A 16,556-nucleotide genomic window follows, 5' to 3' on the forward strand; every position below is an offset into this window, starting at 1 on the left:
GAAGGGAGAAACAACTTGTTGGGTGAGCTGGCGACGCACTGGGCATGAGCATCTATGACTGATCCTCTTCTATGGTTTTCCAACTCGCTAAGCGAGCTGAGTGCCTCGCTTAGCGGATATCACTCGCTAAGCACATATGCCTCGCTTAACGAGACATCAGCTGCTAGACCTTCTCTTCTTTTGGCCTGAAACTGAAGTGATATCGACATTAATTCACAAAATTGGGAGTATCTGCTGAGTAAAACCAAACTAAACATAAAAATATGTACAACTCCTACAAAAAAAAAACCATAAATTGGGGGAAAGATGCTAATTTAATGAAACTATTTAATACAAAAGTTAGTCGTAAATAACGAATAATAGTAATATAAGTAAAAGTGTTATATCAAGTTGTGTTTATTTTAGAATACTCTTGAAATAATTTTTAACCTGATCAATAACATGGGCAGTGTTAAATATTTCCTCTGATTCTTTTTCAATCTTTTTATTGTGAGGGCCATTTCTTTCCAGTTCTGTTGATGTTCATCCATCATTTCTAAACTCCATTTACAGTATAAACATGACACTAATATGCCTAATACATTTGACATAAGTATATGATAAATTAAATATTTACAACCAACAATATGATACCAATGATATTCCTATTTTGGGGGGCTAAGGCTGTGGCAGAATTCTCACATCAGCACAAAGTCCCATTAACAATCCCATACAAACAAAAACAAATATTACCTAGCATTACCAAGCAAAACCAAGAATGAGCATGACAATAAACAAGCATTACCAAGCAAAACCAAGAACATCCATTTAAATTATAAACAAGCATTACCAAGAAAAACCAAAAACGAGCATGAGCATTACCAAACATTACCAACCAAAACCAAGAACGTCCATTTAAATTATGAGCATGAGCATTACCAAGAATTACCAAGCAAAACCAAAAATGAGCATAAGCATTACCGAGCAAGAACGTCCATTTACAATATCAACAAGCATTATCAATCATTACCAAGCAAAACCAAGAACGAGCATGACAATAAACAAGCACTATCAACCATTACCAACCAAAACCAAACAAGCATTACCAATTGCCATATAGCCTAGCCTTTCATGAGTGAGTGACCTTTGGTAAGCGCAAGAATATGACCACGGTAGCGCAAGAACGAAATGGCGAGAATAGAAATGGAGCACGACAGTGTGAGAAACACAACAACGACAACATGACAGCGCAAGGACGACAGGGAAAAAGTGAGAAAGAGAGAAGGCGAGAACAAGAGGAAGAGAGAAAGAATGAGAAGGAGAGAAAGTGAGAATGAGAGTGATAGCGTCAAAGTGCGAAGGAGAGTGATAGTGCGAGAGTCAGAAGGAGGAAAGGCGAGAACGAGAGAAAGAGAGATCAGAATGAGCGCGAGAAGAGGAAGAGACTGAAGATTTAATTTAACTAACACAACATTGGAAAAACCAATGTTAACATGCGTTCGTTAACATCAATTTTGGGAAAATCGACGTTAAAGCAAGTTGGTTAACATCGGTTTTTGAAGAAATCGACATTAACCAACTCACTTTATTTACAAATATGTTACTGCGTTTTTGTTAATATCGGTTCTCTAAAAAATTGATGTTAATGTAACGATGTTATATCCATTCTTTCTACTAGTGTATAAGCTTAAGCATTATTATTATGTAGGGATTAATTCATTCATTTTTTTACTACAACTATATGTTTTGATTCATTCATTTGAGCCAACGTTTGCTTTGGATTTCCAACATTGATTACTATTTATTTTATAGAATCCATAGGGTCTGGTGGTGCGAGGCCGCCACAGGGTCATGGCGACGGTCGCAGGAGTTGGCCAAGAGAAAATAAACGTAGCTAGAAAGAGGAAGATGACAATGAGAACATTTGAATAAATTAACAATGAAAAGAAAGAAATAATGAGCAAAAAGGAAATAGCAGTAGTCCATACGGTCCTCACCGATGTTCGCTGGTCGGCAAGTGTACCGATTCGCACAAGTAGTATAAAACGGTAAGACCGAGTATCGTATCCTTAGGGAATTTGTTTCACTCAGACATTGTACATTCAGTATGCAAACATTTGTATGGATTAAAAGTAGAGTAAATATCAAGTTGGATTCTGGACTAAAATCTATTTGAACATAAACTAAATATCTAAATTATGAAGGTGAAAACTATCAAGTAAAAAGCGTTGGATCGTTCTACTGAATTTCTCTTGATGTTAATATGTATTTTTCTCTATTTAATGTTATCCTAGTGTTCTTATGTTGAGAAATTACTCAAACCAAGATTCCCCTAGTGAATGAGCCTAACTCTCTTTAAACTTCGTCCTTGACCCCTCAACAAACTTAGTCTAAAAGAGTTGCATTAAGTCTACAACATAAAATGGACTAGATCACTGCACTCCATTCCTAGACATATAGATTTCTAGCTTGCTCTACCAAGTTCTAAGGCTTTAAAGCATTTCCCAATGCTAAAAATCCTAACTATACATACAAATGGAAGATCAAGCCACAAGCATGTAAAATAAGTATAGATAGAAGTAATGAACACATAAAAATAACATTAAATAGATAATGAAATAGTGTTACATCAAGATTTCAGTAGAACTCCCCAACCAAGAGGCTTAGCCTTCCATTACAAGTAATGCAATATCTTAATACAAGGAAGGAATAGTTTTGAGTGAAAGAAAATGGCAAAGGATGGTTGAGGGTGTCTCCTACAACCTCTAAACCCTAAACTTCACTCCTTCTAACCTAAGCTCTCTTAGCTGCTTTCCTTCTGTCTTCTCAGCTTCCTCTGATGCGCTCTCTCTAACTCTATATTTTATTTCTGCCAACTTCAGTGTTTTAAAGGCTCTTGGACCTTTCAGCTTTCAAAGGCTCGCTTAGCGAGACTGGCTTGCTAAGCGAGAGTAAGTGAATTTTGACTTAGCGAGACTGGGCACGCTAAGCGCGAGAAGAGACAACGACCTCGTTGGGCGGACTGGCTATGCGCTGGGCGAGCACATCTTTGATTGATCCTCTTCTAAGGTTTCCCAACCCGCTAAGCGAGCTATATGTCTCGCTAAGTGGATGTCACTCGCTGAGCGGATCTGTCTCGTTGAGCGAGTTATCAGCTACTTAAACCTTCTCTTCTTTGGCCTGAAACTGAGTTGGATTCAACATTAATTCATAAAATGTGAGTATTTACTCTATAAAATCACACTAAACAAAAAAAATATGTACAATTCTTACAAAAAGAACCATAAATTAGAGGTAATGCGCTATTTTCTTGCAAATATTCAATATAAAACTACTCATGAATAGCAACTAACAACCAGCAGCCAAGGTGTGCACTGGTGAGGTGAAGTGAAACAAACTACTAGAAAGAAGAAAGAAAAAATGAAAAAACGTAAAGGGAAGAAGAGAGGTAGGAAGAGCGAAGAGAACGAGGGTTTAGAGGGAGGTATAGGTAAGGAGACGCCTATAGAAAAAGAAAGGTGTGAGATAATGAAAAATCATAAAATAGGGATAATATTATATTTTTTTTTGCTTTTGTTAGACACCAGACAAAAAGTTATATGGGTTTAGTGAGTTACAAGTTTTTTTTTTATATTTGTTAAGTTTATTGTTCTTTATTTTATATTATTTCTCGATTGTTTTTTAAATCAAACGCTGGATAAATATTTTTATGTTGTCCAGTTCCTTATTTTTTAGCAAATCAAACACACCCTTAATATTTTACATGAATGTTAAGATTCTTGATTATCAAGCAAGTAACTAGTAACAATTTATGTCCACGACAATATTTATTAATTGGAATACAGTACTAATTTTTAGTTATTAGTTTTTGCCTCACTAGTAAGTGATTGCCCGATCTGATATTTATTTTTACGAAGCAATTTGTACAAATACAATAAAGTGATTTTTAATTTATTAATTTAGTAGTTGTGTTATATAGTATGAATAAATTATTGACAAATTTGTACGAATATAACAAAGAAAGTCAAAATTGTATTAAATATTTGACCAGATAACTAGGAGTAGGAGAATCATCCACCACGCTGTACCCCCAAAGTTTGTCTTATTATTGCGCTTAAGCCCCAATGTGAAATTTATCTTTACGAAGCAATTCTCAATACGTCCAAGTGTTGAAGTTGAATACAGGAATTTAGCTACCATTGTTGCATAGATCTCGTGGATATTATACACTAGAATCACAATTTTGTTTCAATAGAAATACTCTCCAATTCTCTATTTTCTATATGAAATCAATCTGAATGTTTTGATTTTAAATACAATTAGAACAGTTTAGTTCAAAAATTAAATTAGACTCATGATCATCTACAACAAAGGTATTTGACCAACATATATTTAAGAACTTTCAAAAGACAAAACAGATTTTAAGAGGGCGTGTAAATTAATGGTTGGGACGACGCAAATGGTACATGACCAAAACCACGGCTTCAAAATATGGATTATATTTTGGAACAAAAATGAATTTGATAAATCAGTTTTAGGAGGATATACAAAATATACAAAAATTAAATGTCTTTGAAAACTAGTTTGGAGTCTTGAAAGCGAATCTTTCCGTATTAGAGAATGCATGGTATAAGATGAATTAAAGTTCTGTTGAACTCAATTGTATTTCAAACACACAAAATAGTTAGAATTATTCCTTTATAGAATGCATGCCCATTGAAGTATTTATTTTAAATTTATATTCGTAAGTTTTATTGTACAAATATATAGATCATATATTTTGGTACATATAATCGCGGAGGGATCTAGCTCAATGAGTTATCATAAACTCTCCAAAATCAAAGAGAACGTATCATATGTCAAGATTGATCAATTTCAAACGGTTATAATAATATTAGTTATAGAAAGAAAACAGAATGTGCCAAATTAGCAAGCAGATCCAGCACATATAACATAATCCGTGAAGAATAAAAGCCAACATTTTCTTTGTGTCACATAAATCGAATCCTGGTTAATAATAATACTTAAAAATGAAAATAGAAAACGGATCCTGCCCTTCTAGAAAGGGTACACGGGTTTGTCTACGCTCACCATAGCTAGCTATGCCCTGTCCCCGCGTACCCTCACGAGTTATATATGACTCTACTATCATTATCATCACCATACTAAAATAATGAATGAATTCGGTACCGCACAACATTATTGAATTTGGTTAATGATACAGCAAAACAGAAACGCGTTATCAAGCTGGCACCTCCACCACTTAACTTCACTCCACAATATTATTGAATTTGACTTCACCATTACGCTCCCCACCCACGTACACTATATATATATATATATCCACCACCACGTCCTTCTTATTACACTACCATTCTTATTTTCTCTCTCGATACAAAAATACATAGAAATGGCCTCTTCTCTTGCATCCTCATCAACTGTTCTCTGGATCCTTTTTCTAACCATTGCAACTCTTCATTTGAGTTCAGCCAGGAAGTTGTCCGGGTCAGACCCGCAGTTGCAGTTTCAATACCACAGAGGCCCTCTCCTCAAAGGCAAAATCTCAGTAAACCTCATTTGGTACGGTAAATTCAAACCTTCTCAAAAAGCCATCGTTGCTGATTTCATCACCTCGCTCTCCTCTCCCAAACCCGTCACCGCCCAACCATCCGTTGCCACGTGGTGGAAAGCCACCGATAAATACTACAAAAACTCGTCCCCCAAACTCGCTCTTTCCCTCGGCACCACCCAAATCCTGGACGAGAATTACTCCTTAGGCAAATCGCTTACGAATAACCAAATCTTAAAACTTGCATCCAAGGGTCCACAGAGAAACGCTATCAACATTGTTCTCACTTCTGCTGACGTGGCAGTGGAGGGGTTCTGTTCCAGTAGGTGCGGAACACACGGATCCTCCGTGGGGGCGCGCGTGAACGGAAAGAGATACAAGTTGGCGTACATTTGGGTGGGTAATTCAGAGACACAGTGCCCGGGTCAATGCGCGTGGCCGTTCCACCAACCCATTTACGGTCCCCAGAATCCACCTTTGGTTGCACCCAACAACGATGTGGGACTTGACGGCATGCTGATCAATGTGGCTAGTCTCCTTGCTGGCACTGTCACTAACCCTTTTGGAAATGGTTACTTTCAAGGACCCAAAGAGGCTCCGTTGGAAGCAGGTTCGGCTTGCACTGGGGTGTATGGTAAGGGCGCGTACCCTGGCTATGCAGGGAACCTCTTGCTTGACCCCACCACTGGTGCCAGCTACAACGCTAATGGAGTCAACGGAAGGAAGTATCTGTTGCCAGCTCTTGTTGACCCTGAAACCTCAGCTTGCTCCACACTCGTGTAAAACTACCACTCAAACTAGTTTTCATCCATGCTTAGTTGTTACTTGTTAGGCAATACCAGAGATTCTTTCATTTCTTCATTCTTTTTGTTATAGCTTGAAAACAAAATTATAGTGTTAGAAGTAATGTTGTAACGACGTTGGTTACACCAATAATATTCGTAATAAAAGCTCTTTATTGGAAATTATACTGAGTTCTGTTAGAAATTATAGTATTAGTGGAATAATATCAATAATACTTTTTAATAAAGTTTTTCGTTTTTAACTATCTTAAATATTCCTTTTAAAAAATAAAACTATCTTAAAGACATTAATTGATATTCGTCTTATAAAACATGAATTTGAGTTCATGTTGTTTGACTTTCGGCCCATTTAATTTAAAACTAAATAAAGTTAGTTTTTTTTCGAAATAAATATTAGTTGCTAGAATATTCTTTTTGTTAGTTTAGATGTAATTAATTTTGAATCATTAAAAGTATCCGTGATTTGTATTTAAATTAATTTTATTTACTGAAATATATGCACAGCACAGCAAATTGATTCTTTGAGCAAATACAGTAGTAAGTAACTGCAGGTTTTAGCTGCTGTTGATCACCAAATTAAAAAAAAATAAAAAAATATGCACAGCACAGCACATCAAGTTGATTCTTTGTACAAATACAATAGTAAGTAACTACAAGATCCCATCTTGTTTTAGACCTCTATTTTTTTTTTCCTTCACATTAATTAGGCCACTTTGACTGCAAACATATATCCATGGTTTTAGTTAAATTCCTTTGATGATATAATATATAATGTAGTATAACATAAATGTTTGAACTAACTTATTTTATTTATAATAAAACACACACACACACATATATATATTATCAAACACTTATAATTTAATAAATTAATTTTTTAAATTTTTATTTATAAAATATCCAAAAAAAATCTAGATAAATTTATTATATATCACGGTCAATATTATATATAATAAAAAGATAATGATGAGGAAATCCTATCATAAGAAAAAAAGAAGAAGATAAAAATAATAAATTTTTGCCTTCAATAAAAAAATTGAAAAAAAATATAATAAATATTTAAAGACAAAAAATTAATAAATATAAAATAATTAGAAACTAGTTATTAAGGTTATAAAAATTCTACTTAAAGGAATGTCTCAAAAAAACATTAAAAGATATTAAAAAGTTTGTTTACTAAAAAATTAAACAAATTTTTCATATAGTAAAAAAATTAAAAATTAACTAAAAGCCTTATTAAACTCACTCTAATGAGAAAATCTTTATTAATAACAAAAAGTAATAATTAAAAGATGTAAGAACGTCTTATTAGAGAAAATCCCTCAATAGTATCTTAAGAACATCAATTCAAGACAATACTTGACATAGAACTGTTCAATAAGAATGAAAAAATCTCTCAAGGACAATAATGTAATGCAAATATCCATAAATTAGCGATTTTAATGTAACTTTAATTTCTTTGTGCATAACTCATCATTCGAAGCAGAGGCAATTTCAAGTATACTTTAATGTGTTATTGTAAAACTCTAACAAACTACGCCCTATAGTACGAATAAAAGTTTATAGTTTGTTCAATAGTTATTCCAAAGTTTTCTATCAGAGTATATCTATTACCAATGTTTCCTCTGTAAATTTCTCTGGTACCAACATAAGGAATTTTGCATGTCCATAACTTCAACGCGGTCCTATCTTCTAACAAAAAAAATTTAACAGGGTCGGTTGTCCTTGGACCACCCATTATATTTGGAAGACAACACCACAAAACACAAACCACATAGGGTTGGGTACGTACCCCCAACACTCATGACCAGTGTCACACATTCATTCATTATTCACCGACTAGGGTTCCATGTGGTGTTGATCAGAGAAAGACACGCACGCTAGTGACACGCTACCTTTCCGACCTTCTCTTAGGTTTTCTATGTACCGGCTTTGCCAACCCCACTTACCATTGCCACTAAAAACCTCTGCTCTCACCAACCGCACTGTCAACGGCACACGAACAATCATGCACCCCTTCACCAGCACAAGCAAATACGTGTCGGTTAATTCATTCCAAAACTCTTTCAAATTGGTCATAAACTCATTCTTAAAATTATTTAGTTTATAAAAAAATACAAAAGTTATCCAATACTAGTACGTACTTACTCCCTTATTAGTATCCTAACTTTTTTATTTCTTAACTCTATAACGTTTTTTTTTTAAAATTATTTCTTATTAATTAAAAATGTATGAAATGTTTTTTTTTTTTTACCTTTTGGAGATATTGAATATGTTTACTTTTTTTTATCTAATATCTTTATCATGTACAGAAAACCCAATTAAGAAAATCATGCTCATTAACAAATCATTTTTTTGTTACAATTAACAAATCATTTGAAACTAGAGAGTTTTTCTGTTTTCTTTTTGAAAAAAAGGAAAAGTCAGCAAATAGAATATCACAATGATTTTCTTTAATTTGGAACGTGGAAAGAAAATGAGATATGGTACCTATGCATGAATATTTTTGTTCAAGTCAGCGTAGAAATTAGGTGAGAAAAAGTAATTAAATGATAAGTTTATTGTTTATTTCAATTATCTTTTACTAAATTTTAAAGTTTTAACTATTTTAATTATTATGTTTTTTATTTTTCTAAACTTAATAGTTTAAATAACATTTTTCCCAATGCTAAAGAATAAGGAAATTAATTAAAAATTTGAATTTGGAAGAACCTTTCGCGGAAATGGAACCACCAACATTATGATGCAGGGAGCAAGTGTACCTTCCTTTAAAGTTGACAATGCAACATTGAAAGAACTTTGAGTTATGAAAGAAAATTAGTTATACGATGTTTGGGAGGATAACTTATCATCGACGTCTTATGTAATTAGCAAACTCGATCAGGTAAAATATAATAGATAATTTGCAATTAAATATGTTATGTTAATTAAAAGCTGACATATATATCTTATATAATTGAATAAGTTATTTAAATGAATAGATTTTAGTAAAACAATTCATTCTCCTTTCTCGCGTACGTTTTACACTGGAAAATATATATGTTCAACGTACAAATCTCATGACACATAGACGAAATATGGGAAAAGAATTTAATTTTTATGAATTAACAGTATAACGATTTTTACATATTCAATTATTATAAAAAAATCATTTTAATATGAATTTTAAACCAATTATTATAAAAATTGACAAAAAAAAATCCATAGTAAAATATAATTAGATAATGATATAAAAAAAATTATATTGTCAATACATTCTAATTAAATCATATGAGAAATTAGTAGCCAAGTTATATCACTTGTTCGGTATGGATTGTTTTTGAGAAAATGATTATTTTTTTAATTTTTCTAAATTAAATATACACGACATTTTTTTCATATAATTACTCTATTAATATAAATTAATACTAACTTCAAGTTGGTGTGTCTTCAGTAGCGTAGCCTAAATCATTCAAAATCTAAATTACTCAATTCGTGCTACTTTCACCTAAGGTTAGACATATCACATGTAATTTTAGGTTTAACAACTAACTCTTTTACTTTAAAAAGAGTTTTAATGTTTTGACAAGTAAACTCTTTCCATATATATTTGGAATTGAAATAAAAACAAAAAGTATGGCTCAACTAGTTAAGTTAGGTTTTAACGGACAATTATGTTTAGTCAATCATGAGATATAGATATTGGATTAACGGAAAAGGTTTATCTATAATTTTCTCCTTCTCATTTATTTCCTTGGCGAAGGTAGAATTTCTACCCAAATCCCGAAACCTAGCTTGTGCCTTCTGGCTGAAATATTCGTTAATTGGCTGATTAATGTACATGGTTATGCGTAGAGGTTCATGCTAAACTCTAAACTTTTCCTTATTCACTGATGCGGAAAAACTCACAAGTTTGGCCTAGCTAGGTTTAAAGCAATATACTTGAGATGAGATTATTTTTTTAATTCATAAGAATCAAACTTAAGTGTTAAAAAATTTATAATAACACAATTGCAAAACCAACAAACAAACTATTTAAATAAATAAATATTCAAATTATACTGATACATTTAAAATTTATTCTGAGTTTTTAAGATGTAAATTTACTTATTAAATTATTTTTACTAATTTTGTTTAACATATTTTCAATAAAAAAAATAGTAAGTTGAAAACTGATCACGTAAGAGATAATAGAAATGAAGAGTGAATTAGATAATACAAATGAAGAGAATAGTAAATGAGACTAATGATCAGTACGTGCATAGAACAGATGAATAGATGAAACATTTTCAAAAGAGGAATAATTTAATATCATAACCTTAAAAAAATAATTATTACTAATAACAGACATTATTTATCTAGCAATCATTAATTTTTTAAATCTTTAAAAATATTATTTTAGAGTTTAAAGAAACTAAGGACTTGATATTTACCTTGGGGTTGGGCTGGTCGTGTAACTGTAAATTGTAAGCAAAAACTACATAGTCACAATGTAATAGTATATTTTTGCCATTAAACTAGAATTTTCAAAAGATTATTGTCCCAATGCAATCCATCATTTCTATCTCACTATCCAATTCCAAAGTCCAGGGGACCACGATACATGATACATGTAAACACCCACGGTAGAACCATCACTACACCATACGCGACCCATTGGCATTGACACTGTTCAGTGAATCTCCCAAGAAATACAACCAATGCAATTTGGAATACAATGTCCAAAGTTTTCTCCACACAATGCCTGACATTTATGGTTTAGATCATACGTACTATTTATCAACAATCAACAATACACACGTTTGGGAGATATAATTAAGATGTATTGAATGGTTAAGAAAAAAAATCATGAGTTTGATTTTTTCTGTTAATAAAAATTAATATTTTAATCAATTAATATTTAATGATAAAAAAACTATAAGTTCTTAAAAATTCAGGGAAGAAGTTTTTTGTTCATGAGTATTGAGAAGAGAGAACGAACTTGCAACTCGGGCACATACTTTTTCAACCCTCTCTATTTACTTGTATTGTGTCATGGGAATATTAGGACCCAATAGGGAAGAAAACATTTGGCAATATAAAAATAATATGTAATTTGGATAAATTTTTCATAATACTACTATTTTGAGTGTCTACGGGTTGAAATCCTAACAATATCTGTCTACATGTTGCCAAGTAAGTTAATTAGTGGAAATTTATTAATCCGCGTTGCCAGTTTCATAGTGGGACAAATTTCTTTTCTGCTATCAATTTCATTTATTTGGTGTGTGCGTTTTTGCATAGTTGTAGTAAGACGTACGCGTTACTCGACCTGAGACCGAATAGTTGGGTACTTATGCCTTGTCAAAGCAATTTAGTAAGTAGTAATTAATAAGAGAGGACATTAATTCTCAACTTTTTCCTTTCGTTTGGTACCCATGAACAAAACCTAGTCTTTATCTGTCAATGTTTATTGATGATCATCTATGTTCCATTTATTCCCAGCCATCCAAAAATGAGCCTTCCTATTATTACTTCTACTTTTTTATTTATTTATTGATTTTTCAATTTTTTGTTAATATAACTTTCATATTATCATTTCCATTTCAAACATTAGAAATTAAAAGTCTAAAATAATTAAGACTTATATAAAAAAATAAAGATATTATTAAAATATTTGTTTTTATATTGTTTTCTAGTTAAAATTAGAATTCCACTTTTGGTGATGATGACCTCTTTTACACGAGTTATTAGCATGAAATTTTAATTTTAATTTAAAATAATACTAAAAAAACGTTTGATGTTACAATTAAGTTTTATCCTAATTAATATTATTTTCAACATTTAAAAATACAAGTATATTTTGGTTCATTGATGCATAAAATAATTGGAATAAAAAATTCTTTTAAAATTTGACAAACAAAAAGAAACAAAGACAGAAATTAACCAGCATAAATAATTCTGTTTAAGTTGAAAAACATTTTCACTGTTGTAGGACTAATATTTTCGGTGAATTTTTATTTCACATACTATATTTGAATACATAACCCTACTTAAGAAAGATCAATATGAATCACTCAAATCACTTAATATAAACTATTTACAATTTACTAACAAAGACCATATATATTTTGCTAAAGATGTATGTTATATTTTTCTAAAATATCGTTATAATAATTTTTTAATATCAATTAGTAATTAACAAAATGATTGGATGGATGAATTTAAGGGCTAAAATTAATTATTTTTTAGTCAAAATTGTACTAAATCATAGTAGCAACTAGCAACGGCGGATGAGAACGATAAAATGAGTGGCGGACACTTATATCCTACTTGATATTTAGAAAAAATAAAGAAATAAGAGAAAAATAAATATAGATATAAGGTGTTATATGGCATGAATGATAAGAAAATTTTGGTATCTTGAAAAGTTAGCCTCTAATTTTTCTCAAGAAATACTCAAAGCATTTAAAATTTGATAAGAAGTGTGAATTTTATATCTCACAAAATTGATCTTTAATTTTCAAATAGGAATAACTTGACACCCAAAACACATGATAAAGGGGGGATCTATGTACTTCGTACAGTTAGTCTTTATGAGATCTTAAATTGAGGATACCCTAAACTCTAAAAACATATGATAAGAGAGATAGTGTCTATAAACCAAGACCCTTTGATATCTCTATGGAAGGATGCTGTAGAAATCTCTGACATTGATCACACTGTCTCTCTCTCTCTGTTTTCGACTATTATTGTAATAACTAATTAATGGTTGAGATTTTGTAAGATGGTGGCTGAAGAGAAATTTAAATAGAGCGGATCCAAATTATAGTGTCTATTTCTGTTGTGTTAGAATAAACTTGAGTTTGAATGCCACTTCAAAGGAAAAGTTAAAAGGAGCAACTTAGGAGAAGTTAAAAGGAGTAATTAATTAACTTCATGTTTCTACATTGTTTACCTACGGTTGTGATACGAGACCAAACAAACACAAAAAAATTATATTAGTATGTGCGAGGGAGGTAGTATTTGTGACTGAAAAGTGTTGGCGTATCATTTATCTACAATCTCTATCCAACCATTAATAAATTATACATATGGCAATAGATATATATTGCATATATCCGTTTAAGATACATTTGTAATAGAAAAGGGTTCATATATTATTACTCAAAAATCTCTACCAAACCATTAATTGATCAATTATTATTACATGCCAATAGAAGTGGAAGATAAACCATGCACGTAGGGGTATATATTAGCACCTGACAGAGACAGTAGTACTTCATCTAACTAAAAATACACGGTTTCCATTAATTAAAATTAAACAAAACCATATCCAAAATCACACTCGATCTTCCTCACACCCACATCCACTACTCCAAAATTATATAAACCCTACCTCTTCTCAAACTCCAATATACTCATCACCAACACTAAAATGGCACTTCCATACCCATTTTCCTATCTCCTCTTCCTCCTTCTAATTCTCTTATCTTCTCTCCCAAACATTTCCCAAGCCACCTCTCGTGCCCCAAATCGCATGTTAGCCTTGGTTCAAAACCAACCGCTTGTACTAAAATACCACAAGGGTCCTCTTCTAAAGGGCAACATCACCCTCCATTTGCTATGGTACGGTACATTTACCCCCACGCAACGATCAATAGTCATCGATTTCCTTGAATCCCTAACCTCCACGTCAGCACCTGGAGCCCCTTCAGTTTCCACGTGGTGGCAAACCACCGAGAGCTACAGGGGAGGCCCCTGCACCCTCGTCGTAGGGAACCAAATCCTCGATGAAACCTACTCCCTCGGAAAATCACTAAAAAACGACCACCTCGTAGCTCTGGCGTCGAATCCTAAACTAAATTCGGCGCCCGGGGATCGTGTCATCCACGTCATCCTCACCGCAGCTGACGTGGCGGTGGAGGATTTCTGCATGAACCAGTGCGGGACCCACGGGAGGGGCAAGAACGGAAATTCAGAAAAGATCGCGTATGCGTGGGTGGGGAATTCTGTTACGCAGTGTCCGGGGCAGTGCGCGTGGCCGTTCCATCAACCGCTATACGGTCCCCAGACGGCACCGTTAGTGGCGCCTAACGGCGACGTTGGGGTTGACGGAATGGTGATAAATTTAGCGACGGTTTTGGCTGGGGCGGTTACGAATCCGTTTGAGGACGGTTACTATCAGGGTCCGGCGAGTGCGCCGCTGGAGGCGGTGTCGGCGTGCACCGGGATTTTCGGGAAGGGGGCGTACCCGGGTTACGCCGGGAACGTTCTGGCGGAGAACGCGACGGGGGCAAGCTACAACGCCGTCGGGGTGCGCGGCCGGAAGTTCTTGCTGCCGGCGATGTGGGACCCACTCACCTCCACCTGCAAGACACTGGTGTGAGATGAATGTAAAGTGTAAACAATATAAAAGGACCATAAAATATGGGTTTGTGTGTGAGAGAGAGAAAAGAGAGATTTGCAAGTTTGCCTCGGACGGTTGTTATTGGAATGATAGGTTATGTGTGGTAATAGGTAATAATAGTTAATTTTGATACTTTTTAAAATAAATATATATATGTATGAAATAATTAGAGATTAATTTCCATCATCTCAGTATAAAGTTTTTTTTTGTAATAAATATAAAATGGGTGAATTTTTTTTTTTAATTTTTGTAATTTTTATTTTCTAAAATTTGAAATCATTATTTTAGGTCTTTTGTGAGTGACTTTTTATTTTTTATTTTATTTTATTTTCATTCCTCAAAAGTATAATATAAATATATTTTAACTAAAATTTATTTATTTTAGGAAATAAATAAATTTATTTTAATTAAGAATCTAGATTTTTTTATTATAAGAAATTGCATGTTTTCATTGTATTTTAGACACTAATGGGTGTTGTCTTTTAATCTTCCAATAAAGATAAGCAGTTAATAATTAAATATCATATGACAATAAGAATTAAAAATAATGGCTTTATAGTTTTGAAGAATAAAAACTATTAAACTAAAAAGAAAATTATAAGAACCAAAATAAAAACTTGTTCTTTTTATGAGACTAAAAACATACTACATTTAAGCCAGAAATTTTGTGCTATTAACTAATTAAAATATCACTTTATATATTTTTATCTAAGATAGTTTTTATAAAAATCAATAATATTTATTTTACATGATAATGTAATATATTCTAATTAAATATAAATAACTAATTTGTATTTTTCTTAAAGTACGGTTATAGTTTAAACCTTATTTATAAAATCTAATTATTTCGAAACAGTTAGGCATGTTTTTAATTATGTGAAAACGGCTTCCTAACTAGTTTTCATTTACAATTGGATTGTTTTTTCAGTTGATTAGAATTTGGAAAACTTTGAGCTCTTGAGGAGCTTCCTTTTGTCGATGGTATATATCTATATAGTATTTAAATTTCGATCGTCATATCCTACTGTTCATAAAGAAACTTTTCAATTTTGTCCAAAAAAATAAAGAAACTTTTCAAGCTTTATAAGCACATAATTGATCAACCTATCACTTTTGCCATTATTCCTTCCTTAAGTATTAACAACTAGATATAGTTTTTTTGACGAATACACGTCTGAGCGTGTTTGATGATTTAATTTATTTTAAAGATGGTCATTTATTGTATGTCAATTTCTGTTACTGTTATAAGTTTTTTAGATGTCTTGAAAAATTATACAAGTTTGTTTCCAAACATATAAGTAATGGAACATTTCCAGGATCACGTCGAAAGGAAAATCCTAAGGCCGTAATTACTTGAAACAAATATTAAAAATGTAAATACAGGTAAAAAAATTATTATTCCCTTTGTTTCAAATTAACTAATGATTTAGCATTGAGTAAAAAACTTATATTGATTGATGTTTTTTAGTTTTTCAATGAGATATAAAAATATTTAGTGAGTTTTTTTTTCCTTCATCTCCCTTTTTTCTTCTTCACTATAATTATCTTTCCTCTTACTTCGGTCATTGTTATGAACAAATTACTAAGAGTAACCATGACCATGGTTTGTGAAAGTTGATTTTTTTATTTTTATTGAAATCTTTTATCCATGTTTTTTTTTTCTTTTTAGAAAATTTAAATTTGAGATTTTATTTAAAGGATTTGACTTCAATTTCACCTAAAAAAAATCACATGTTGACATATTATAAATAATATTATAAAAGTTATTCAATCGTGTCCACTGTACAGTTTTTTTTTCTTTTCTTTACTATATTTTTTCTTTTGTTTTTTGTTTGCC

At 32.1% G+C, this 16,556-nt stretch overlaps 2 protein-coding genes across 2 annotated transcripts; both read left to right on the top strand.

The window, feature by feature from the left end:
• The first annotated feature begins 5,339 nt into the window (after positions 1-5,339).
• On the top strand, positions 5,340-6,516 carry LOC100799846 (protein PHOSPHATE-INDUCED 1). The gene has a single exon (XM_003518186.5). It carries the CDS (start codon positions 5,390-5,392, stop codon positions 6,329-6,331), a length of 942 nt encoding a protein of 313 aa, XP_003518234.3. The 5' UTR covers positions 5,340-5,389; the 3' UTR covers positions 6,332-6,516.
• A 7,090-nt stretch (positions 6,517-13,606) lies between these two features.
• LOC100800380 (protein EXORDIUM-like 2) lies at positions 13,607-14,896 on the top strand. The gene has a single exon (XM_003518187.5). The coding sequence runs from the start codon at positions 13,748-13,750 to the stop codon at positions 14,696-14,698; it is 951 nt and encodes a 316-aa protein (XP_003518235.1). The 5' UTR covers positions 13,607-13,747; the 3' UTR covers positions 14,699-14,896.
• Positions 14,897-16,556: the final 1,660 nt, after the last annotated feature.

Source organism: Glycine max, chromosome 2 (assembly GCF_000004515.6).
Source record: "Glycine max cultivar Williams 82 chromosome 2, Glycine_max_v4.0, whole genome shotgun sequence".
In the NCBI taxonomy this organism is placed as follows: Eukaryota; Viridiplantae; Streptophyta; class Magnoliopsida; order Fabales; family Fabaceae; genus Glycine; species Glycine max.

What these genes read in the sequence shown, in the direction of transcription:
- LOC100799846 (XM_003518186.5), top strand. Translation starts at nt 5,390, where the DNA reads ATGGCCTCTTCTCTTGCATCCTCATCAACTGTTCTCTGGATCCTTTTT.
- LOC100800380 (XM_003518187.5), top strand. Translation starts at nt 13,748, where the DNA reads ATGGCACTTCCATACCCATTTTCCTATCTCCTCTTCCTCCTTCTAATT.